At 44.0% G+C, this 26,813-nt stretch overlaps 2 protein-coding genes across 2 annotated transcripts; one reads left to right on the forward strand and one right to left on the reverse strand.

Annotated features, from left to right (window-relative positions):
* Window positions 1-8,124: 8,124 nt before the first annotated feature.
* Window positions 8,125-9,126, reverse strand: LOC136106849 (olfactory receptor 10A7-like). Its single transcript, XM_065847510.2, has one exon. The coding sequence runs from the start codon at window positions 9,121-9,123 to the stop codon at window positions 8,125-8,127; it is 999 nt and encodes a 332-aa protein (XP_065703582.2). The 5' UTR covers window positions 9,124-9,126.
* An 8,312-nt stretch (window positions 9,127-17,438) lies between these two features.
* Window positions 17,439-18,431, forward strand: LOC136106790 (olfactory receptor 12D2-like). Its single transcript, XM_065847410.2, has one exon. The coding sequence runs from the start codon at window positions 17,439-17,441 to the stop codon at window positions 18,429-18,431; it is 993 nt and encodes a 330-aa protein (XP_065703482.2).
* Window positions 18,432-26,813: the final 8,382 nt, after the last annotated feature.

Genomic DNA, 26,813 nt, shown 5'->3' on the forward strand with positions numbered 1-26,813 from the left:
GTGGGCATAACTTGAGCGTGATATTGTCAACATTTGACTTGAGTCAGCCCACTGAAGGGATGTGTTTCTTTCCATCAAGCAGAAGGGAAACCTTACTAATGAAATTAGATGTAAATTTAAACATAAAAATGGATGGGAGATTCATCTCCCTGAGCTTTCGCAGCGTGGCTTATCTTGCCTAGATTTAGATAATTAAAAGTATTTATGTGCCTGTCTACTTTTCCAGATCCAGATTATGGTGAATGATGAAAGAATTGATCTGTATTTGCATGGATCACTACAGACATCTTGAATGTCCTTGACGAACCTACTCTGACTTTGCCTGTGGATCCAGAACTGGACACGTCTGTTGCAGGTTCTTTGTCACGCTTCACACCTGTCAATTAAGGACATTTCTGAGAGCAATAGATATCTATTTATACTTGGGTACCAAATTCCAAACTTAATGTGGGGTGCAGCAGTTTATAAGTGCTTCATTTTGAGGTGCTGTGCGTCTTTACACAGACATTCAGCACCTTCAGTCTTAGCCTGAACTACAGTTCCATGTCATGGGATCATCAAGTCCAATCATTAACTAACTATAGCACTAAATCATGTCCCTAAGAATCTCCTTTAAATGCCTTTTAATCACCTCCAGGGATGGTGACTCCACCACTGCCCTAGGCAGCCTGTTCCAATACCTGACAACCCTCTCCGGGAAGAATTTTTTCCTAATATCCAGTTAAAATCTCCCTGGTACAACTTGAGACATTTCCTCTTGTCCTATCACTCAGTACTTGGGAGAAGAGACCAACACTCCCACCCAATTTGGTGTCATCTGCAAACTTACTAAGAGTGCACTCAATCCCCTCATTCACATCATCGATATAGAGATGATTAAACAAAACTGACCTCAATACCAAGCCCTGGGGACACCACTTGTAACCAGCCACCAACTGGATATGGCTCCGTTCACCACAACTCTTTGGGCCCAGCCACCCAGCCAGTTCTTTACCCATTGCAGATACACCATCCAGGCCGTGAGCTGCAGCTTCTCCAGAAGAATACTGTGGGATATGGTGTCAAAGGCTTTAATGAACTCTAAGTACAGGACATCCACAGCCTTTCCCTCATCTGCTAGGTGGGTCACCTTGTCATACAAGGAGATCAGGTTGGTTCAAACAGGACCTGCCTTTCATAAAACCATATTGACTGGGCCTGATCCTATGGTTCTCTTGTATGTGCCGTGTGATGTCACTCAGGATGATCTGCCCCATGACCTTCCCTAGCACCAAGATTAGACTGACAGGTCTGTAGTTTCCCAAATTCTCCTTCCAGCCCTTCTTGTAGCCAACTTCCAGTCAGCTGGGACCTTCCCAGTTATCTAAGATTGCTGGTAATCAATGGAAAGTGGCTCAGTGATCACCTCCGCCAGCTCCCTGGGTGAAAGCACTCGACATCCCCAGCCAAACCAGAGCAGTTCGGTCCACACTCCAGAGGAGGGAAAGGCCTTGTGGACGCAGGGAGTCTCGTGCAGACCTTTCCTACTGTGTGCACTTTGACTACGAGTCAACCACTTCTTTCTATAAATGCGACAGCCTGGATGAACCCACTTTGAGATCTCTCTGCTAAATGAATGAGCTGTATGGCGATGGTTTTACTGTTCACAGGTCGCTGGATGAGCCCAATTCAAGTTCAAGATTAGTCATTTAGCATAAGTAGATGCACACCAATGTAATGCCTTATTTAGAGACATAACGTTGCACGAATTTTTATATACTCTTTGATTCATTTTACTTACTAGACTAGATTTGCTAAAATTTTAAGCTCGTATTTGCCAAAAGCAACTGCAGACTACACTAAACGCCTGCAAGATGAAGCCTAGCTTGCATTTTGCTGGGAAAAATGGAACTGACTAAGAAAACAACGATCCAAGACTAACACGGAGACATCAGAGACATCTGCGAAGAGGGGCCTATTTTTGCACTTCGCTGAGAAGAAAGGATTTATCCAGACAAAACGGTACCTTCAAGGATGTGGACTAAACGCAATGTCTACAGCTGAACAGACAAAGGCCACGTGGAGTCAGGGAAAAAGGGTCCAATAGGGAACAAAGGACCTGGTGGTGAAATTTTGCTATTGGACTGGATCTTGGTGTGAATGGTCTGCGAAGATATAAAAATTTTTAGTTTTCTATGCTCGGGCGGACCTCTGTGCAGGTACCAGCTTGACCCAGCCTTTTTGCTATTCTACTCCGTTAATTTTTTTATTTTAGGAGAATCTTGTCTCCTGAAAGTTTGCTCTGCATATGATCATAAGGCCTCACCTAAACGTTTGCCACTGGAGTTCTAAAATACAGACTCTGGAGCAAAGGGTTATCAGGGAAAGAGGAATCCTGACGGTTTGCACTGTGGTGGATACGGCCTCACCTGAGAGTTCGTCTCCGGAGCCTCAAGACACAGCCCCTGGAGCAAATCAGGAGGGAAGACGCCTGACAGTTTGCTTTGTGAACAGGTACAGGCACCTGGAGAGAAGCTCATCAGCATTCGGCTTGGTGTGTTTCCCCCACGCAGTGAAGCTGCCACTGAACTCTTTTAAGTCGCTCTTCTCTCTAAGAAATCTAGACATTGTTCTGCAGTGAGCAGAACCCTAAAATCATTCCCCCGTGACACTTCCTCAGCACCCTTGGGTGCATCTCATCTGGCCCCATAAACTTGTGGGTGTCCAAGTAGTGTAGCAGGACGCTAACCATTTCCCCTTGGATTATTGGGTTTTCATTCCCCTCCCCATCCCTGTCTACTGGCTCAGGGGGCTGGGTACCTGGAGCACAACTGTTCTGACTATTAAAGACTGAGGCGAAAAAGGCATTTAGTACCTCAGCGTTTCCTTCTGTATCCATCAGGGGAAGGAGATTCTCCTTAGCACTCCTTTTGTTGCTGATATATTTGTAGAAACATTTCTCGTTGCCTTTTACAGCAAACTCCTGGGTACAGGTGTGATTTCTGGAGGTGACACCTTCACCCAGTTGCCCGTGGACTTGCATTCCAGAGATTTTAGAAAGATTTCATCCTTTCCAGAGTGACAACTCAGATCCATGCAATAGCATTAGGCATCTGACAGTGAGACATTTAAAACAATACTCGCAGTTAGAGCACAAATGTGACTTGGCTGCCTAAGAAAAGGCATCTCTAGGCATTGTGTGAACCAACACAGGAACGTCGCAAGAAGAGCCAGAGGCCACAAATGCATTTGCAACCAGCAAGTTTTGTTTTAGCTATCTGTCTACCGGGGGATCTCAAAAATAGCACCCAAGTTCCCACACAAGCATCATAAGAGAGTTGTGTGTCCTCCACCTGATGTTCAAGAAACACACAGGAATCCATTTGTTTCTGCTTAAGTTGTGGTTTAACCCAAGCTGGCAATGCAACCACGATAGCCGCTCACTCAGCCCTTCCTTCAGCACCCCCAACAGCGAGAGAATCAAAAGGGACAGGAGAAACTTGGATTGAGATAAACACAGTTTAATAAACAAAATACTAATACACTACTAGTAAATATATATATATATGTAATAGAAATAAAAGATACTCAGTGCAATTCCTCATGAACTCTGTCCACAACTGAGCAGCCAGTCCCAGCAAGCCACACCTGGTCCTAAAGCTGATCTCAGAGAGAGAAAAAGAGAGGAAAATGGCAGAAAAGCCCAAAGGCCTCTGCAAAATAGCAAAAAGCTGAGTTAAATGTAGCACCCCACACTCCCCCAGCTTCAACAAATAAATAGTGAAGAGGAGCGATAGTGGAAGAGCCAACAGGAAGGTCCCACTCTTGTATATCTGAAGCGTGACACCAATGGGATGGAATAATCTCATTGATCAGTCTGGGTGTCAGTCAAGCTCTGCCCTATTTCTGCCCCGCTTCCTCGATGCCTCACACCTGTAAGCAAGATGCTCAGAGTGTCCTTGGCTGTCACACCAGATCAATTTAAAACATTAACTCTGTGCTGGGGTGTTATCTGCTTGTTCTCAATTAAGTCCAAATAATGAGCATGCTAACTATGAAAAAAGAAAAGTTTGTAAATGCACAAAGAAAATTAACCCATTTCCAGTCAAACCAGCTCAGCTTCGTATGCTGCAATCCTCTGGAAAATGCAAGGCAGCAACGTAAGATGTGAATGGACCCCTCAACGTTGGTAACAGACCACGGAAAGGTCCAGTCTCAGATCCAGCTAAGCATCTAAATTCCATTAGGATACAGATTCCTCAATGTAGGAGATTGCTGCCACTTTAGATTCTGCAGGTATCCTTCATGGCCTTCAAGTTGCCACTTCAAGATCACAGGTGGGTCTTGTTGGCCCTTGAACCAGCCTACAGACTTGTTCTAAAGTACACACCAAGTGTGTATGTCCACACAACTACATCAAGTGCCTTGAGCTGAGTTCCACTCTCCTACCCATCTTACTTACCACAACTGTGTTAAATAATTTCCTCAAAATTTCTAAAGAAGCTGACCCAGCTTCCAAAACCAGTAGTACCAACAAGATAGATGTTCTTTTTGTCAGCACAATCCTTTTTCGCTGAACAATCAGGCAGCACTTCTGCACCCTCCCTGAGCACTCACATGCTCCCTTCACTACCTTTGGCCATTAAGAAAATCTACCCCTGAGGCAGACAAAAGACTTGACGAGCTTTTGTAATAAACTTGGAAGTAATGATATGTTAGAATCATAGAATACTTCAAGGTGAAAGAGACCCTTAAGTCATCGAGTCCAATCATGAACCTAACACTGCCCAGTCCACCACTAAACAGTGTCCCTAAGCACCACATCTACATGTCTTTTCGATGCCTCCAAAGACAATGACTCCCTGCGCAGCTTCTTCCAATGCCTGACAATCACAGAATCATAGAATGTGCTGGGTTGGATGGGACCCACAAGGATCATCAAGTCCAGCTCCTGTCCCTGTATGTGACAAACCCACAACTCACATCATGTGCCTGAGGGTGTTGTCCAATCACTGCTTGAGCACCGTCACGCTTGTGGCCATGACACCCCCCTGGGGAGCCTGTTCCAGTGTCCAGCACCCTCTGGGTGAAGAACCTTTTCCTCATGCCCAACCTGACCCTTCCCTGGCACATCTTTTGCCATTCCCTGGGCTCTGTCACTGTCACAGAGAAGAGCTCAGCCCTGTCCCTCCTGCTCCCCTGCTGAACCTGCAGCCCCATGAGCTCTGCCCTCAGTTTCCACTTCTCCAGGCTGAGCAGTTCCTCATACAGTGTGACAGCCTCAAAGTATCACCACCCATCCTTGGCAAAACAGAAGGCTGTTATGCCTAAAACATCTAGTTTTCATTACTTGGGACAGAAACGATAGATGTCTGTGGAGACAGACACCTTGTCTTTTCTTTCCCAAGGTTTTGTAAACGAAGCACAATTTTTTGAGATAGAGAGAATTAACAGTGTTGCTAGGGATAATTAACCAACTGTGAGTACAAATCAGAAACCAACACCTACCCCTGGCGGACAAACCGACTCAATTCTGGTCAGTACTGTGAACTTTGCCCTAGTTTGAAGACCCCAGACCCATTTCCAGAAAGGCCTTCCTGATTAGCATGAAGAGTGAAAAGAGGGAGGAGACAACCTGCCCATGTGTAAATGAACGGGGTTATAAAACGACCTCACACGTGACATGAGGTGGTGGTATGTGTTTGCTGCATAGCATGACCGAGGACTTCAACGAGTCCACCCACCTCCAGAGGAGGCTGTGGGACCAGTCAGCTGGGAGCAGTGATATCTTACTCTCTCTCTGATGTCTTAATTTAACAGATCTACCTCATTTTATCTGCTCTCTCCTCCCTTATCCATAACTAATGCATCTTACTTTTTTCTTCTCTCCCTCTTTTCTTCCTTGTATTTTTTTTCTCACATAACCTAGGAAAGTAATAAGATTTTGCTGTCAAGCTCTTGTTAAGTTTTGTGTTATAGTTACTCATTGTTGCCAATCCAGTGTTTTTAAGGGATTTTGCCGTCAAGTTATTGTTTTGTGAGATAGTAACAGACTTTTGCCAAGTCACTAATCACTGTAATTTGTAAGTGCTTTTAGTAAATTCGTAACAGAATTGGACCTCTCTAGTGATCGTCTGTCATCACTTTGCGTTACCTCGTAGAATACCCAGACAGAGTTAACTCATCTGGTGGGATAGGACATACACCATGCTCATAGGCAACTTATCCCTAATCTCACGTAGGTGGGAGAGGACACACAGCTTCTTCACTAAAACCTTCACCAACCTCATGGCCCTCCTCCGGACACTCCCCACTAGCTTTATATCCTTTTTATCCTGTAGCACCCAGAAGTGCACACATTGCTCCAGCTGATGCCACATCATCAGGCAGATGTCCAGCCACTTCCTAGGAAGCAGGGGCTTAGCAAGTGTGCTTTGTGAAGACAAAAACCTTAACCATGAAGAAACCCTCTTCCTCCTCCATTTCCTGAGTTTTCTTGCTGTGCCAAACCTCATATGGTATGGAATATCCCCTTGGGCTGTTTGGGCCAGTTCTCCTGGCTGTGTTCCCTCCCAGTCCCCATCCTATCCCAAGAATATGGGTCTTTGTGGAGAGAAAGACTTGACTCTGAACAAGCACTGTTCAGCAATAGCCAAAATATTGGTGTTTTTTCAACACTCTTTAAGCCACAAATGCAAAGCACACACCACACGAGTTGGTAGGAAGAAGGCTGACTCCATGCCAGCCGGACACGGTACAATCTCCTCCCCTCATTCCATGCCGTCTGCATCATGCTCAGGTCCAACAATCTCTGAAATGTCGAGGTATCCTCTGACCATCCCATTCACACATTGTGTCATTTCTATAACTGACTGATACCTTTCCACTTGCCTAACCCACAATGCATTAAAATCTTTCATCCTTCTACCCCGTACCTTTATTTTCATTTCCTATTCTATCCGTTTTTTATTCCCAAAATCCACTCTTAGCAACACTTGCTACTTTTGATACTGTGGTGGATTGTCCTTGGGCTGCAGCTGGACTCCCACCCAGCTGATCTCTCATGTCCCCTCCTCAACAGGACAGGACAGGAGGAGAAATAGCATGAAATATCTCTTGAGATACAAATGCAAAGATCATTGACTGATTACCATCAAAGGCAAAACAGGCTAACTTGGGAAATATTAATCTATTTATTGCCAGTTAAAACAGATTGCATGGTGAGAAACAAAGACAAAACAAAAACACCTACCCCACAACTCTCCTTATTTTTCCCAGGCTAAACTTCACTCCTTCATTCCCCAGCCTCCTACAGTGATATGCATTAGGTATTAATGACTCAAACTGGAAGAGAAAATACTGGTTCAGTATAAGCAGTTCTAGAACTGGGATTGAAATGAGATCGAAATATGCTGAGAGAAAACAGAAGCACGACCTCCATTTCACTTTAATGAACACTCCCTCTGGCAAGCCAGAGAAAGAATCAGATGGAAAGTACCAAGTTCAATGAGTTATGGATCCACCCCCTCCCTTAGCTTTTCCTCAGTCTGCATGAGAAGGGAACTAATTAAAACAAAGCTACTGCAGAGAGCTGGCGGTGTTTCAGCTTCCCTTTCTGTTCTGAAATGAGCAAGTTACTAGCTAGTTTGGGAAAGAGATCTTTGTTCTGAGTGGAAAAAAATCAGTTCAAGTCTAGACTAGAACCCAATCTCTCCCACCAGTAGCAAGGACACTTCCAGGAGACACAGCTCCTCCCTTCCAATCATGAGCTACTAACTTCTTACTCAATGCATTATTGAAAATTCTTTCTTGAGGAGGTAAAGTTCCAGGCTATAACTTTTGCTTTGATGGAGAGGAAAACAAACGTCTGTTTCCCAAGGCAGAGAGTTTGTCTGTTTAATGGACATCGAGGGGGAGGGGGGGGAGGATAAGAATTTTACAATCTACTTTGCTAATATTCCTGCTCTGAGTAAGGTTTACTTCTTTGTTTGCAAGGCCCGAGGTACAAGAACTGTAATTTATTCCAATATGCCAAGTAAAAAAGGCCAGATATTTCAACGATTTAACTGCAAAAGATTGCTCAAATAGCACAGGTCATTTGAAAAGCATTTCAGTTCATTCGTAAATGCCATTTATTTTTTTTCATTAGGGAAACACCTTACAGCTACAAGGAATCCAGCATCTGTATGGAGAAAAAAGGGTCGTCTGCTCCCTAAGTAACCACTTGTCAATGCATGTCCTCAAGCTTTGCTTGACTTCGTGGTTCCTCAAGCTGTAGATGATGGGGTTGAGCATGGGAGTGACAACTGTGTAAGACAGGGACACCATTTTCTTCATGTCGGATGAGAGGCTGGACTTGGGTCGCAGGTGAATGATGCCAATTGTACTGTAGAAAAGAGTCACAACCACCAGGTGAGCTGCACAGGTGGAAAAGGCTCGCCTCTGGCCCACAGCCAAGGGTATCTGAAGAACCGCATGGATAATGCAAAGGTAGGAGATGGCAATCAGAGAAAAGGGAATCATCACTATCAGGACAATAGCAATAAAAATCAGCAGTTCAAAGAAGGCTGTGTCTACACACACCAGCTTCAGCAAAGGAGAAACATCACAAAAGAAATGATCAACTGTGTTTCTCCCACAGAAGGGCAGGGTAAATAACCACGTGGTGAAGCCCAGAGCCACGGGGACACCACACAGCCAAGACCCAATGGCCATCTTGAAGCAGCGATCCCTGTTCATCATGGTGGCATAATGCAATGGGTGGCATATTGCCGCTTGCCGGTCATAAGCCATTGCTCCTAAGAGGAAACACTCACAGGTGACAAAAACAAAAACGCAGTTGAGCTGTAAGGCGCAAGCTGTGAAGGAAATAACTTTTCTCTCCACCAGCAGAATTGCAAGCATCCTGGGGACAATGGTGAGGCTGTAGCAGATTTCTGTCAAGGCAAGGTTCTTTAGGAGGTAGTACATGGGCGTATGTAGGACAGGGTCAATGGTTGTGATCACAACAATTAGAGAGTTCCCTATCAACGTGGCCAGGAACATGACAGAAATCAGCATGAAAAACAGGAGCTGCATCTTGCCACGGAAGGCAAACCCCGAAAGGAAGAAGTGAGTAGCAACGGTTTGGTTTCCTGGCTTCATTTCCTCAACAGGTCTTGTCCTAATAGAGAAAAAACAAAACAAAACACACAACGAAAAGGGTTAGTAGCTTGGGACAGACTTGTGGTCTCAGGAATAGCTACACTTGCAAGTAAAATGGAGCTTAAAATATGAATGAGATTAAACTTGGATTGGATATGGCAGTGACCCCAGTGGAAAAATATCTCAGCTGGGCAACCTGTTCAAGATCATCCTTGACAGTCACAGGCTGGGATGCATCTTCTCTAATTTAGGTAAACACAAAATAGACATTCAAATTTCCAACAACCATTCTGTCTTTATTTTATACAGAAATAAATGAATCCTTCCAAAGGGCAAGTCACCTTAGTGTAAGAGTGGCATCTATGATGTGACAGAAGAATTCACTGTGGATGGCCTGGATGTCTCTCAGTAAATTTTAGCATCTAAATGTCTGCAGGCATCTAAATGTGAGCCAGTCATCTTGGAATTGCTTTATATTTAATGGTGGGAAATACAGCACCAGACAGAAGCACCATTCATTTCCTTCTAAGGTGGATGTCTAAGGAAGGCCAGGATTGGAGGTATCATTACTAATGAAGTGAGTATAACAATGGCCTAATTTTTTTATAGCTGAAATTAACTGAAATATTGTTGATGCTCTAAGCCAGGTGATATGGAGATCCTGTGGCTTCCCACCTCCTGGTCTGACTCAAGCAGAAGTGATCCACCTGCATTATTTTCACTGTTAACACCGCAAAATACAATCCAAACCTAAACAACTTTAAGTTCAGAAAATTGTTCATGCACTTCTGTTTCATCAAATCATAAAATATCCATATTCTAGGTTTTCATGTAAGAGAAGGTCTGGGAAGGGAAAAGGTGCTCAGCATACCAACGGCTGCCCACATAAAAGAGTTGCCAGCATCTACACCTTGCTGCCATCTTATGGGATTTATCATCTCAACTGATCAGCTAACAGCATTATGTCTCTGGGAAACTTCCTGGACTGTTTCAGCCAAAATATACTTGGCTGATTTTTTGAAAGACACATAAAGAGAATCATAAAATCAGGTTTGTTTTCTTTTTTTTTCTTCCTGTATTTACACCGTTGGGATTGGGATACTGCCCACAACATCTGAAGTTTAGTTTCACTCTAAGAGAACTAAGGATTAACGCTTTCTCTTAAGTATTCCCGTACATGAATTGAGAATATATATGTTTGTGTCACAAAAATGTCAAACTAACGGTCAGAAATAAATTGCTTAGACTCCCACAATGATATCTGTATGTACAGTGGGATTCTCACTTCCATCTACAGATGAAGGAAGGGTCTTGCTACCTACACAGCAGACAGACTGTGTCACTAATAACAATAAAGTAGCTTAAGATTTTGGAGTCATTGGGTTTTCAGGATTCCTGAAAATGCCTTTTTCTTTTCCTTAGCAAAGATGAAAGAGAAAATGAGGAGGTGAGGAAGTATAGATGCTGTGATTCCTTTAATCAGCATGTTTATCAGCAAAATAGGAAGTAACAGTTGCCAAAGTTTTCTGTAGACAATAGAAATAAGTAGGCATACTGTCAGCATAATTAATGTTTCACCGCCGTAGGCACGTCAAATAATATACATCACTGGTGCCATGGAGGTTCCTATTTCTCTTGTTTCAGTGAATGACTAATTCAGATTTAAAAATCTGCACTGTTGGTGCCTAAAGATAGGGGGGATAGATTCCCTGTGTATATCGTAAGAGGAGCTCCAAATCCAATTAGAAAAATAAACCACGGAAACACACTTATGTCTTGGTTTTGCCATAGGAATCAAGTAAGAGTGAGGAAGAGAAATTTAAATATTACCTTATCTTACTAAAAGGGGTGGAGTTTTCTCTCTCTCTTCAGCAGAGGCAATAATCCCCAAGGCAGAGATGATGAGAAATTATGACTAGAGAGAAAAAGGGAAAGAAAAATCACTTTGATTTCATCTGTAAGAGGCTGCATCTTGTCTCTGATTCCAAAGGCTCTGACAGTGAATGGGTGGAAGTATTTGAATTTTCACTTGCTCCCAGTAGGATCAGATCTCCAGACAGCAACTTCGTAGGATGATGAAATCATGTGTTAAGTGATTTTTTTAATATATATCTTTGGGCTATATAAATATGTAGTATGTATTATGATACACTAGCAATCTAAATATAGTATTAGCAATGTTTCGTTCCACATATTCCTAATTGTATGAGTAAGTGAAACAATGGTTAGCAAAAATAATAGGGTATTCTTTTTTTATTTTTATTCTCTAGTTGACTAATATATGGCAGGAAAAATTTGACATATGTTCATTTCTCAGTAGCTGCAAATAGTTCTAAGAGATTATAAGAAGTCCTTGAGTAGCAATGGTGTTATGAATACAGAACATTGCAATATGATGCCAATGTACTACACGGCCCTAAATACAACAAGCAATAGAATAACAAACAATTGCAACTATTTTTAGGTGTCTCTTTTTTTTTTTTTACCCTGTTTGTCCACTTTATTCTGGAAATCAAAGATTTCTTTTGGTAGATGTTTGCTGGTAATCTGAAGCACTATCCATGAGGGTATGGTAACTCCATGTAAGCCAGAGATGAAAAATTAACTGATGTGAATTCAAGACCAAGGTATTTAACCCTTAATCAACTCTGGAAAGCCTGGCTTTGCATCCTGAAAAATCTAGGAAGACAAGTCAAGCAAGTGGAGGAAGTTGTACCAGTGCAGTTGGGAAACGCCACAGGGGAGCCATTAATATTCTCCTGTTGCAAAAGAGTTGACCCACGACTCCCTGACCGTGCACTGTGTACAGCAGGATCTCATCCTGCTGCTGCTCTGTCACGAGTTACGTGGCTTTCTCATTTCTGTGAATTCTCTCATTCTCTCATCCGTGTGAGTGCAAATGTCTTTATCCATGTCTGGTGACCTGGCTTTGGGCGGCTGCCAAGCTCCCACGCAGCCGCTCGCTCACTCCCCCTCCTCAACAGGACGGGGGAGAAAACAAGATGAAAAGCTTCCAGCTCAGGGAGATCACTTACAACTTGCCATCATGGGCAATTCAGGCTGACCCTAATAAATACTCAAGACATGCTACTTTAGCATAAGCCTAAAATGAATTTTGCCCTGCTCTATGTTGGCTTTTCCTTAAGTACAACTGCGTGTTATAGTTTTTGCTTGTTTGTCAAAAAAGCCAAAACCAAAACCAAACAAATAAACCCTCCAGTTTCCTTTCATATTGAGATGATTTTGGTTTCTTTTGCAACAGATGTGAACACTTGCTACATCCTCCTCCTCTGAGGCTCAAGCGCTCCTGGGCTCCGCCTGCCTCCTCAGAGCGTTCCTGCAGTGTGTGGTGCGTCTGCGTGCTTTGCATGGCTGAAGGGATTTTTCATCAGCCACACAGGTATATTCTCCGAAGCATCAATCTGCCGGTTTGCATGGTGAAAGGACATGAGATAATTAGGAATTCTTATTTTTCAAACGTTCATGCTCTGTCTGAGCATGCAATAGACTCGGTTATGAAAGCCAAAGCTGAAATGGAATTGAATCTGGCCGGGGATGTCAAAGACAGCAAGAAAGGCTTCTATAAGCACATAGGTGACAAAAGGCAGACAAAGGAAAATGTGGGCCCATTGCTGAATGAGTTGGGGGACCTGGTGACGCAGGACACAGAAAAGGTTGATGTAGCGAATGCCCGCTTGGCCTTGGTGTTTACTAGCAAGACCAGTCTTCGGGAATCCCAGACCCTAGAGATCAGGGGGAGAGTGTGGAGCATGGATGGCATATCCTTGGTGAAAGAAGATCATGGCAGGGAATACCAGACATACATAAGTCCATGAACCCTGATGGGATGCTCCCATGAGTGCTGAGGGAGCTGGCTGGTGTCATCATGAGGCCACTCTGCGTAATCTTTGAATGCTCAGTGTGACTGGGGGAGATGTCTGAGGACAGAAGGAATGGAAATGTCACTCCTGCCTTTGAAAAGGGCAAGAAGGAGGACACGGAGAACTACAGGCTGCTCAGCTTCACCTTGGTCCCTGGGAAGGTGATGGAGCAACTCATGATGTGAACCTTTTCCAAGCTGTTGTGGCTTAACCCCAGCAAGCAATCAAAACTATGAGAGCTGCTCGCTCTGTCCACCTGTCCCCCCTCTCCAAGCAGGGGAGAGAAGCAAAAGGGAAAGCAGAAACTCATGGACTGACATAAAAACAACTTGATAAAATAACAAAATAAACGAATACACTCCTACTGCTACTAATTATAACGTGTCTAAAATAAAAATAAGATGGAAATCCTCTGTGAGTTGTTCTTCAGCTGATTCATCAGTGAATAGAAAGGAAGGACCCTCTGCCAGAGGAAGACTCCATGCTGGCACCCTTTATCTTGCTGTTGGAAGGGAAGGCAGCCTGTACATGACAAAGTGTTGTTTCTGCACAGCTTCAAAGCACCTGCTGGCATACTTTGTGCAGAAGTCTGGCCCATTAAGAACCATATTTCATCAAGAAAGAAAACTCAACAGAGAAGGAGATGGAAAAAAAGCATTAGTGATATAGAACTCCAAGCATATCCCAGCCTAACATAGTAGTTCCTTGTTGAGTGTTTAGATTGCGGGGTGACAATAAGACCCTGGCAGATGTGTTGTTAACCTGCTCTCCTCCCCCCACTTCCCCCTTTTGCCCCTCCCTCTCCCCCCTTCCCACTCAGGACAGGTGATCGGGAGGAAAAGAAGGACAGAAGAGAAGAGAGTTGGAAAAATTAGAAATGTTTTACTAATGCTACTGATAAGAATAGAGAAAATAATACAAAGTATACAAAACCAATCTTGAAAGTCTCAGCAACTGCAGAGTCAGCACCCAAAGTCCTGGATTGGACTCTGCAGCCAACCGGAGCTGGATTCAGTCTCTCACTGGCCTCAGTTCGCAGGGACGACCAGCAAGGTCCTCTCCTAATGTCGGCCATGAGGAAAAAGGGTTGAGATCCTCGTGATCTCCCACTTTTATAAGAAGTATTCACGTGATTGGAATGTTATACACAGTTGGTCAGTTTCTTGATCACTTGTTTCTCGTTGCCCCTCTCGCGAGATGTGAATCTGTCCTTATCAATAACTTTGCATACCATTGCTATGTTTACCAAAACATGTATCTGGTTCTCGAGGAAAATGCAGCTAATATGAAGGCTTTAGCTGACAGGCAAAATCACTAAAAGAGAAACTTGTTTTTAACAAAACCAGGACATTCCTGAATGTCAAGCGACTCTGACATAACTTAAGAAGAACCTGACATCATTTTCAATGTCCTGAGAAAATGATAATTTACAAGCACCTGCAGACAGTGATCATCCTGTACAAAGTAGTTATTGAGACAACTGGGATGGCACTGGGAAGTGCCTTTGGTTTTCTCCTTTATAGAGACAGTCTAGGACTGGTATTTAGATATGTGTACACAAGTGTAGAGAAATGGTTTAGACCCTATGGAGGGTGCCAGCTGGGGTCTAAATATCACAGAAGAAGAAGGGACTATAACAAGTTCTGGGTCACATCCATCATCCTAGGACACCTTATCTTGTCAAGAATTGCACTACAGATCTCCATTTAGGCAACGGAATCTGGATCTCACACCCGTGCTCATGGCTTGATGAGCATGATCACTTCATAAACAGGGACACAGACAAGCAGAGATGTCATGCTTTCTTTCCCTTGCTCTACAACACCAAAGATGAACCATGCAGTGGGCAAGAACCATGCAGTGGGCAAGAAATGGGCTGATGGGTCAGGCTCAAAGGGTTCTAGTAAACAGGTTTGTGTTGGGCTGATGAGCAGCCACTACGGGGTTCTGCAGGCATCCATCTTAGGGCCAGATATCTTCATAAACAACTTAAATGCAGGACTTAATGGAATGTTAAGTTCACCAATGACACAAAACTGGGAGAAGATGTGGTTTTGGTTTTTTTGGAAGGAGGGCTGAGGGTGGGTTGACTGGTTTGGTTAGTTTTGGGAAGGTTTTGTTATTATCTAGTCTCTGTGGGCTGCTTTATTTTCACTCTTCTACTTTGCATGTGCTCATCTACACGTTATGTTGCTGTGCAATTCACCATTGATTCAGAAATCTCATCTCAGGAGACTGATCAAGGGAATAGGAAATTTAATTCCCACATGATGTTGTTGATATTTTGCACGTTCTGGACATTAAAAAGAGGCTTCCTCTAACCAGGTCATCTGAGATTTCTGGTAGCATTTGCAAAGTTTGCTCCTGGCATCCTACCCAGATAGCTACAAGCCCCTGAGAACTCATAGTAGTCATTGTCATCGCAGCTGCAGCAGTGATCTCTCAGCTACAAGAATGCCAAGGAGATACCACAGAAAAAAGGAGAGTAGAAGCACTCTTCACTCCACAAAATACTTTGTTTTGTCCTCAGCTGTGCTTCCTGGCTCTCAATCAAAGGGCCCTACTGCAATGAGAAAAGCGCTGATTGACAGTGAGGTGAGGATTGTGCAGAACTATTTTTTAGTATTACGTTACTTATATAGTTGGAAAAATTGGAAAACCTCAGCATGAAAAATCTTGTACTTGCATGTGTGTTTAAGTTGGAAGGAAACTAAAATAACAATAATGATAAAATTGAAAATAAAAGAGAATAAGTTTGGGAAAACTATTTTCTTTTGACTGCATGTGTTCATCAGTTAATCAGAGAAAATATTAGTCAGCATCTGGGAAACAGAAGGGAAGTGTTAGAAACAGAAGAAAAAAAGATGTTCAGAAGGAACAGAGGGAAGGGATTAGATCACCTGTGGTTGGCTGAGAAAAACAGGCAGGACCAGAGGAGGTAGTGGAACACACCTGAATGAAATGCTGTCTTTCTGCAGATGCATTTCAATGAGGAGGGCTTTGCAGCCTAAAGGTGGCAAATCACATGCAAGAAACTGAAGCACTGCTATTGCACAGAGAATGGCATCTCTAACTCTTGCAGTGCAGGTGACAGACTAAAATGTTGATAAGGCTGTAATATTATCAAATCTCGTGTTTCCAATAGAGCTTCTTCAAAGATCAGACTAAAGGTATTTTCAGAGAAATATGGTCAGCGTTGCAGAGTGGGCGCATGTGTGCAACATGTTCATGTTCTTTTATTGTGAAATCAGTTTGGAAGTCCTCTGTTTGTTTCCTGTTTTCATGCTGAAAAACTAAGCTAAGGAAGCATGAGAAAAGGAGTGATTGGGCTGGAGATCTCTCATAATGGCTTTCAAAAATCATTTGTTTTAAGTAGAAGCATATTGTACAACAGAATGGATGAGAAAGACTGTGAAATCTACCTATCTATGTTTTAACCTCATTAAAAGATGTATTTTGAAAGTAATTATTTTTTCATTAATTCGATTGATCAATTTCGTCATCACTGCATTGAATGTACAGAGAAAACTATCCATCTTGTAAGACTTGAAATTCCCGTTGTAAGCCAGAAGTAGCTGTGCCTGCCTGCTCTACTAAAATAATATCAGGTTTTAGTTCTTCATTCTGTATGGCTGGGAATTACCAGAGACAAACGATGGTGACAGAACTGACCGCATTGTCTCGTTGGGCAGTACGATCGACTTTCAGTGGCATGAGCCCGTTCGTCTGGAACTTGCACCAAGTAACTCGTCTCCTGCAAGTTCGGTCTTGCTCCATCACAGTATTGCGGGAGATGAGATCTTGCCTTTTGTCCCATTCGTCTGCTGCTGAGCAACCAAGAGACATTCTTTAGGCAAAGTACACAGTCCAACAGCAAAGGGAGTTTGTGATCACACGCTCAGGCAGCCTCTTCCTTTATTCTCATCAGCATCCAAAAGAAATGCTGATGACTTTATGGTAGCTTGGGGCACCTTCTGCTGGCTGTTGATACAAAATTGGAAAGTGTGCAGTTTTTGAGATGGAAGAATTGTCTGGAAGTGATGGTAACCATTAAAAATGTGAAAGTTGAGGTCGACTTAATGAAATATAGGGACAATACTGGAAAGAAAGCATCACAAGTTAGAAGATTTATTTATGAGATTGTGACTTGCAGCAAGAAGTTACAGATGAGCACACTTGAAATATGAATGTGTGTGAATGTGAGAAATTAGCCCTGTTTTACATCTTACATATTTTGCTGTTATGCATAGGTGGAAGGATTTATTTGAAGATTATCTTGGTTCTAGACAGAAATAGGAGAAGACTACATTAAAGTTGGTTTTGTCCATGTTGGTTTCTTTTGTGTTTGATTACACGGCTGATGTTTCGTAATGCTCTTGCTGCTCACAACGCTGGAACCTTGACATTTTGCTTTTGTTTCTTACCGTTCTAGCAATGCTGAACCAGACGGAGCTCAGCGAGTTCATCCTCTTGGGTCTCACTGATATCCAGGGGCTGCAGCACTTTTTCTTCACCTTCTTCCTGTTGCTCTACTTGACCAGTCTTCTGGGAAATGGTGCCATTGTGACCATGGTGATAGCTGAGCCCCGTCTTCACACACCAATGTACTTCTTCCTGGGGAACCTGTCCTGCCTGGACATCATCTACTCCACAGTCACTGTTCCCAAGATGTTGACTGGCCTTCTCTTTGGGCATCAGCCCATCACTTTTGGTGGGTGCTTGGCCCAGCTCCACTTCTTCCACTTCCTGGGCAGTACTGAGGCCGTGCTACTGGCCACCATGGCCTACGACCGCTACGTGGCCATCTGCAATCCTTTGCGCTACACCCTTGCCATGAGCCCCCAGACTTGCCTGCTGCTGGCCACGGCCAGCTGGTCCATTGGTTTTGTGCATGCCACGATACACTCAGTCATGACTTCTCAGCTGACTTTCTGTGGCCACAACCACATTCATCACTTCTTCTGTGACATCAAGCCACTGTTGAATTTGGCTTGCAGTAGTACCAGCCTCAACATGACCCTCCTCAATGTCATTACCACATCTGTTGTTTTAGGCCCCTTCGCTCTCATAGTCCTCTCCTACCTCTACATCATCTGCTTCATTTTCCATAAAGTCCAGTCCCAGGAAGGAAGATGGAAGCCCTTCTCCACCTGTGCCTCCCACCTCACCGTTGTGGCACTGTTGTACATTCCAGTGCTCTTCAATTATACACCACCCTCCTCAGGAAGCTCCCTTCAAAGGGATGTGCAAGTGTCCCTCCTGTACAGTGCTGTCACCCCAGCTCTGAACCCCTTGATCTACACTCTCAGGAACCAGGAGATGAGATCTGCCCTGAAAAAAATGCTAGGGAAAATATCACGTTCCTGGAGGAATGTGACTAAAACAAGAACAAGGCTCAGAACAAAGACAAGGCTCACCTGTTTTTAAGGAAAGAGCTCAGAGGGACACTGTGTTGCAAGAGACTGGAAAATGTCTGATTATCTCATGCAGTTTAACACAATAAGAAGGTAATTGTGTAGATCTAAGTCAAAGGGGAGATATTCAAGGACTTGAAGCTTCTTCCATCATATTTAGATGCCGTGTGTATGGTAGCCCATGTGCTCTCTGGCTTCTAAAACAGAGGCATTTGTGCCTCTTGCAGGACTTGAGGCAGAGTTGACAGCCCCATGCAGGTGTCCTGGATGATCTAAGATAAGAAATTACCTGACAGCTCTCTTTAGGCAGCTGAATGACCCTCTGGTCGTTCAGAGCTCCTGTATAGCTGGAGAGAGTTAGCATGTGGTACATTTCGGGTGGGCATAACTTGAGCGTGATATTGTCAACATTTGACTTGAGTCAGCCCACTGAAGGGATGTGTTTCTTTCCATCAAGCAGAAGGGAAACCTTACTAATGAAATTAGATGTAAATTTAAACATAAAAATGGATGGGAGATTCATCTCCCTGAGCTTTCGCAGCGTGGCTTATCTTGCCTAGATTTAGATAATTAAAAGTATTTATGTGCCTGTCTACTTTTCCAGATCCAGATTATGGTGAATGATGAAAGAATTGATCTGTATTTGCATGGATCACTACAGACATCTTGAATGTCCTTGACGAACCTACTCTGACTTTGCCTGTGGATCCAGAACTGGACACGTCTGTTGCAGGTTCTTTGTCACGCTTCACACCTGTCAATTAAGGACATTTCTGAGAGCAATAGATATCTATTTATACTTGGGTACCAAATTCCAAACTTAATGTGGGGTGCAGCAGTTTATAAGTGCTTCATTTTGAGGTGCTGTGCGTCTTTACACAGACATTCAGCACCTTCAGTCTTAGCCTGAACTACAGTTCCATGTCATGGGATCATCAAGTCCAATCATAAACTAACTATAGCACTAAACCATGTCCCTAAGAACCTCCTTTAAATGCCTTTTAATCACCTCCAGGGATGGTGACTCCACCACTGCCCTAGGCAGCCTGTTCCAATACCTGACAACCCTCTCCGGGAAGAATTTTTTCCTAATATCCAGTTAAAATCTCCATGGTACAACTTGAGGACATTTCCTCTTGTCCTATCACTCAGTACTTGGGAGAAGAGACCAACACTCCCACCCAGTTTGGTGTCATCTGCAAACTTACTAAGAGTGCACTCAATCCCCTCATTCACATCATCGATAAAGAGATGATTAAACAAAACTGACCTCAATACTAAGCCCTGGGGACACCACTTTTAACCAGCCACCAACTGGATGTGGCTCCGTTCACCACAACTCTTTGGGCCCAGCCACCCAGCCAGTTCTTTACCCATTGCAGATACACCATCCAGGCCGTGAGCTGCAGCTTCTCCAGAAGAATACTGTGGGATATGGTGTCAAAGGCTTTAATGAACTCTAAGTACAGGACATCCACAGCCTTTCCCTCATCTGCTAGGTGGGTCACCTTGTCATACAAGGAGATCAGGTTGGTTCAAACAGGACCTGCCTTTCATAAAACCATATTGACTGGGCCTGATCCTATGGTTCTCTTGTATGTGCCGTGTGATGTCACTCAGGATGATCTGCCCCATGACCTTCCCTAGCACCAAGATTAGACTGACAGGTCTGTAGTTTCCCAAATTCTCCTTCCAGCCCTTCTTGTAGCCAACTTCCAGTCAGCTGGGACCTTCCCAGTTATCTAAGATTGCTGGTAATCAATGGAAAGTGGCTCAGTGATCACCTCCGCCAGCTCCCTGGGTGAAAGCACTCGACATCCCCAGCCAAACCAGAGCAGTTCGGTCCACACTCCAGAGGAGGGAAAGGCCTTGTGGACGCAGGGAGTCTCGTGCAGACCTTTCCTACTGTGTGCACTTTGACTATGAGTCAACCACTTCTTTCTATAAATGCGACAGCCTGGATGAACCCACTTTGAGATCTCCCTGCTAAATGAATGAGCTGTATGGCGATGGTTTTACTGTTCACAGGTCGCTGGATGAGCCCAATTCAAGTTCAAGATTAGTCATTTAGCATAAGTAGATGCACACCAATGTAATGCCTTATTTAGAGACATAACGTTGCACGAATTTTTATATACTCTTTGATTCATTTTACTTACTAGACTAGATTTGCTAAAATTTTAAGCTCGTATTTGCCAAAAGCAACTGCAGACTACACTAAACGCCTGCAAGATGAAGCCTAGCTTGCATTTTGCTGGGAAAAATGGAACTGACTAAGAAAACAACGATCCAAGACTAACACGGAGACATCAGAGACATCTGCGAAGAGGGGCCTATTTTTGCACTTTGCTGAGAAGAAAGGATTTATCCAGACAAAACGGTACCTTCAAGGATGTGGACTAAACGCAATGTCTACAGCTGAACAAACAAAGGCCACGTGGAGTCAGGGAAAAAGGGTCCAATAGGGGACAAAGGACCTGGTGGTGAAATTTTGCTATTGGACTGGATCTTGGTGTGAATGGTCTGCGAAGATATAAAAATTTTTAGTTTTCTATGCTCGGGCGGACCTCTGTGCAGGTACCAGCTTGACCCAGCCTTTTTGCTATTCTACTCCGTTAGTTTTTTTATTTTAGGAGAATCTTGTCTCCTGAAAGTTTGCTCTGCATATGATCATAAGGCCTCACCTAAACGTTTGCCACTGGAGTTCTAAAATACAGACCCTGGAGCAAAGGGTTATCAGGGAAAGAGGAATCCTGACGGTTTGCACTGTGGTGGATACAGCCTCACCTGAGAGTTCGTCTCCGGAGCCTCAAGACACAGCCCCTGGAGCAAATCAGGAGAGAAGACGCCTGACAGTTTGCTTTGTGAACAGGTACAGGCACCTGGAGAGAAGCTCATCAGCATTCGGCTTGGTGTGTTTCCCCCATGCAGTGAAGCTGCCACTGAACTCTTTTAAGTCGCTCTTCTCTCTAAGAAATCTAGACATTGTTCTGCAGCGAGCAGAACCCTAAAGTCATCCCCCGTGACACTCCCTCAGCACCCTTGGGTGCATCTCATCTGGCCCCATAAACTTGTGGGTGTCCAAGTAGTGTAGCAGGACGCTAACCACTTCCCCTTGGATTATTGGGTTTTCATTCCCCTCCCCATCCCTGTCTACTGGCTCAGGGGGCTGGGTACCTGGAGCACAACTGTTCTGACTATTAAAAACTGAGGCGAAAAAGGCATTTAGTACCTCAGTGTTTCCTTCTGTATCCATCAGGGGATGGAGATTCTCCTTAGCACTCCTTTTGTTGCTGATATATTTGTAGAAACATTTCTCGTTGCCTTTTACAGCGGTAGCCAGGCCCAGCTCTAGCTGGGCTTTGGCCCTTCTAATTTTCTCCCTGCATAACCTCGCAGAATTCTTGTATTCCTCTTGAGTAGCCTGCCCCTCCTTCCTGAAGTTATAAATCCGCTTTTTATTCTTAAGTTCTAGCCGCAGCTCTCTGTTCAGCCAAGCCAGCCTTCTTCCGCACCGGTTCGCCTTCCACCACACACGGACAACCTGCTCCTGCACCTCTAAGATTACCGTCTTGAAGAGACACCAGCCTTCCTGGACTCCTTTGTAGACTTAGATGAAAAACACACAACATTCTTGGACATCAGACCTGCTTTGTCAGCCTTTTGGATTATGGAGGATAGAACAAAGGGGTACTCTGACCTGTCTGCATAATGGCCTGGATGCAGAGAACGGAGGGCAAACTCCTGGGTACAGGTGTGATTTCTGGAGGTGACACCTTCACCCAGTTGCCCGTGGACTTGCATTCCAGAGATTTTAGAAAGATTTCATCCTTTCCAGAGTGACAACTCAGATCCATGCAATAGCATTAGGCATCTGACAGTGAGACATTTAAAACAATACTCGCAGTTAGAGCACAAATGTGACTTGGCTGCCTAAGAAAAGGCATCTCTAGGCATTGTGTGAACCAACACAGGAACGTCGCAAGAAGAGCCAGAGGCCACAAATGCATTTGCAACCAGCAAGTTTTGTTTTAGCTATCTGTCTACCGGGGGATCTCAAAAATAGCACCCAAGTTCCCACACAAGCATCATAAGAGAGTTGTGTGTCCTCCACCTGATGTTCAAGAAACACACAGGAATCCATTTGTTTCTGCTTAAGTTGTGGTTTAACCCAAGCTGGCAATGCAACCACGATAGCCGCTCACTCAGCCCTTCCTTCAGCACCCCCAACAGCGAGAGAATCAAAAGGGACAGGAGAAACTTGGATTGAGATAAACACAGTTTAATAAACAAAATACTAATACACTACTAGTAAATATATATATATATGTAATAGAAATAAAAGATACTCAGTGCAATTCCTCATGAACTCTGTCCACAACTGAGCAGCCAGTCCCAGCAAGCCACACCTGGTCCTAAAGCTGATCTCAGAGAGAGAAAAAGAGAGGAAAATGGCAGAAAAGCCCAAAGGCCTCTGCAAAATAGCAAAAAGCTGAGTTAAATGTAGCACCCCACACTCCCCCAGCTTCAACAAATAAATAGTGAAGAGGAGCGATAGTGGAAGAGCCAACAGGAAGGTCCCACTCTTGTATATCTGAAGCGTGACACCAATGGGATGGAATAATCTCATTGATCAGTCTGGGTGTCAGTCAAGCTCTGCCCTATTTCTGCCCCGCTTCCTCGATGCCTCACACCTGTAAGCAAGATGCTCAGAGTGTCCTTGGCTGTCACACCAGATCAATTTAAAACATTAACTCTGTGCTGGGGTGTTATCTGCTTGTTCTCAATTAAGTCCAAATAATGAGCATGCTAACTATGAAAAAAGAAAAGTTTGTAAATGCACAAAGAAAATTAACCCATTTCCAGTCAAACCAGCTCAGCTTCGTATGCTGCAATCCTCTGGAAAATGCAAGGCAGCAACGTAAGATGTGAATGGACCCCTCAACGTTGGTAACAGACCACGGAAAGGTCCAGTCTCAGATCCAGCTAAGCATCTAAATTCCATTAGGATACAGATTCCTCAATGTAGGAGATTGCTGCCACTTTAGATTCTGCAGGTATCCTTCATGGCCTTCAAGTTGCCACTTCAAGATCACAGGTGGGTCTTGTTGGCCCTTGAACCAGCCTACAGACTTGTTCTAAAGTACACACCAAGTGTGTATGTCCACACAACTACATCAAGTGCCTTGAGCTGAGTTCCACTCTCCTACCCATCTTACTTACCACAACTGTGTTAAATAATTTCCTCAAAATTTCTAAAGAAGCTGACCCAGCTTCCAAAACCAGTAGTACCAACAAGATAGATGTTCTTTTTGTCAGCACAATCCTTTTTCGCTGAACAATCAGGCAGCACTTCTGCACCCTCCCTGAGCACTCACATGCTCCCTTCACTACCTTTGGCCATTAAGAAAATCTACCCCTGAGGCAGACAAAAGACTTGACGAGCTTTTGTAATAAACTTGGAAGTAATGATATGTTAGAATCATAGAATACTTCAAGGTGAAAGAGACCCTTAAGTCATCGAGTCCAATCATGAACCTAACACTGCCCAGTCCACCACTAAACAGTGTCCCTAAGCACCACATCTACATGTCTTTTCGATGCCTCCAAAGACAATGACTCCCTGCGCAGCTTCTTCCAATGCCTGACAATCACAGAATCATAGAATGTGCTGGGTTGGATGGGACCCACAAGGATCATCAAGTCCAGCTCCTGTCCCTGTATGTGACAAACCCACAACTCACATCATGTGCCTGAGGGTGTTGTCCAATCACTGCTTGAGCACCGTCACGCTTGTGGCCATGACACCCCCCTGGGGAGCCTGTTCCAGTGTCCAGCACCCTCTGGGTGAAGAACCTTTTCCTCATGCCCAACCTGACCCTTCCCTGGCACATCTTTTGCCATTCCCTGGGCTCTGTCACTGTCACAGAGAAGAGCTCAGCCCTGTCCCTCCTGCTCCCCTGCTGAACCTGCAGCCCCATGAGCTCTGCCCTCAGTTTCCACTTCTCCAGGCTGAGCAGTTCCTCATACAGTGTGACAGCCTCAAAGTATCACCACCCATCCTTGGCAAAACAGAAGGCTGTTATGCCTAAAACATCTAGTTTTCATTACTTGGGACAGAAACGATAGATGTCTGTGGAGACAGACACCTTGTCTTTTCTTTCCCAAGGTTTTGTAAACGAAGCACAATTTTTTGAGATAGAGAGAATTAACAGTGTTGCTAGGGATAATTAACCAACTGTGAGTACAAATCAGAAACCAACACCTACCCCTGGCGGACAAACCGACTCAATTCTGGTCAGTACTGTGAACTTTGCCCTAGTTTGAAGACCCCAGACCCATTTCCAGAAAGGCCTTCCTGATTAGCATGAAGAGTGAAAAGAGGGAGGAGACAACCTGCCCATGTGTAAATGAACGGGGTTATAAAACGACCTCACACGTGACATGAGGTGGTGGTATGTGTTTGCTGCATAGCATGACCGAGGACTTCAACGAGTCCACCCACCTCCAGAGGAGGCTGTGGGACCAGTCAGCTGGGAGCAGTGATATCTTACTCTCTCTCTGATGTCTTAATTTAACAGATCTACCTCATTTTATCTGCTCTCTCCTCCCTTATCCATAACTAATGCATCTTACTTTTTTCTTCTCTCCCTCTTTTCTTCCTTGTATTTTTTTTCTCACATAACCTAGGAAAGTAATAAGATTTTGCTGTCAAGCTCTTGTTAAGTTTTGTGTTATAGTTACTCATTGTTGCCAATCCAGTGTTTTTAAGGGATTTTGCCGTCAAGTTATTGTTTTGTGAGATAGTAACAGACTTTTGCCAAGTCACTAATCACTGTAATTTGTAAGTGCTTTTAGTAAATTCGTAACAGAATTGGACCTCTCTAGTGATCGTCTGTCATCACTTTGCGTTACCTCGTAGAATACCCAGACAGAGTTAACTCATCTGGTGGGATAGGACATACACCATGCTCATAGGCAACTTATCCCTAATCTCACGTAGGTGGGAGAGGACACACAGCTTCTTCACTAAAACCTTCACCAACCTCATGGCCCTCCTCCGGACACTCCCCACTAGCTTTATATCCTTTTTATCCTGTAGCACCCAGAAGTGCACACATTGCTCCAGCTGATGCCACATCATCAGGCAGATGTCCAGCCACTTCCTAGGAAGCAGGGGCTTAGCAAGTGTGCTTTGTGAAGACAAAAACCTTAACCATGAAGAAACCCTCTTCCTCCTCCATTTCCTGAGTTTTCTTGCTGTGCCAAACCTCATATGGTATGGAATATCCCCTTGGGCTGTTTGGGCCAGTTCTCCTGGCTGTGTTCCCTCCCAGTCCCCATCCTATCCCAAGAATATGGGTCTTTGTGGAGAGAAAGACTTGACTCTGAACAAGCACTGTTCAGCAATAGCCAAAATATTGGTGTTTTTTCAACACTCTTTAAGCCACAAATGCAAAGCACACACCACACGAGTTGGTAGGAAGAAGACTGACTCCATGCCAGCCGGACACGGTACAATCTCCTCCCCTCATTCCATGCCGTCTGCATCATGCTCAGGTCCAACAATCTCTGAAATGTCGAGGTATCCTCTGACCATCCCATTCACACATTGTGTCATTTCTATAACTGACTGATACCTTTCCACTTGCCTAACCCACAATGCATTAAAATCTTTCATCCTTCTACCCCGTACCTTTATTTTCATTTCCTATTCTATCCGTTTTTTATTCCCAAAATCCACTCTTAGCAACACTTGCTACTTTTGATACTGTGGTGGATTGTCCTTGGGCTGCAGCTGGACTCCCACCCAGCTGATCTCTCATGTCCCCTCCTCAACAGGACAGGACAGGAAGAGAAATAGCATGAAATATCTCTTGAGATACAAATGCAAAGATCATTGACTGATTACCATCAAAGGCAAAACAGGCTAACTTGGGAAATATTAATCTATTTATTGCCAGTTAAAACAGATTGCATGGTGAGAAACAAAGACAAAACAAAAACACCTACCCCACAACTCTCCTTATTTTTCCCAGGCTAAACTTCACTCCTTCATTCCCCAGCCTCCTACAGTGATATGCATTAGGTATTAATGACTCAAACTGGAAGAGAAAATACTGGTTCAGTATAAGCAGTTCTAGAACTGGGATTGAAATGAGATCGAAATATGCTGAGAGAAAACAGAAGCACAAGTTAGATTTCACTTTAATGAACACTCCCTCTGGCAAGCCAGAGAAAGAATCAGATGGAAAGTACCAAGTTCAATGAGTTATGGATCCACCCCCTCCCTTAGCTTTTCCTCAGTCTGCATGAGAAGGGAACTAATTAAAACAAAGCTACTGCAGAGAGCTGGCGGTGTTTCAGCTTCCCTTTCTGTTCTGAAATGAGCAAG

Source organism: Patagioenas fasciata, chromosome 12, assembly GCF_037038585.1.
Source record: "Patagioenas fasciata isolate bPatFas1 chromosome 12, bPatFas1.hap1, whole genome shotgun sequence".
Taxonomy (NCBI): Eukaryota; Metazoa; Chordata; class Aves; order Columbiformes; family Columbidae; genus Patagioenas; species Patagioenas fasciata.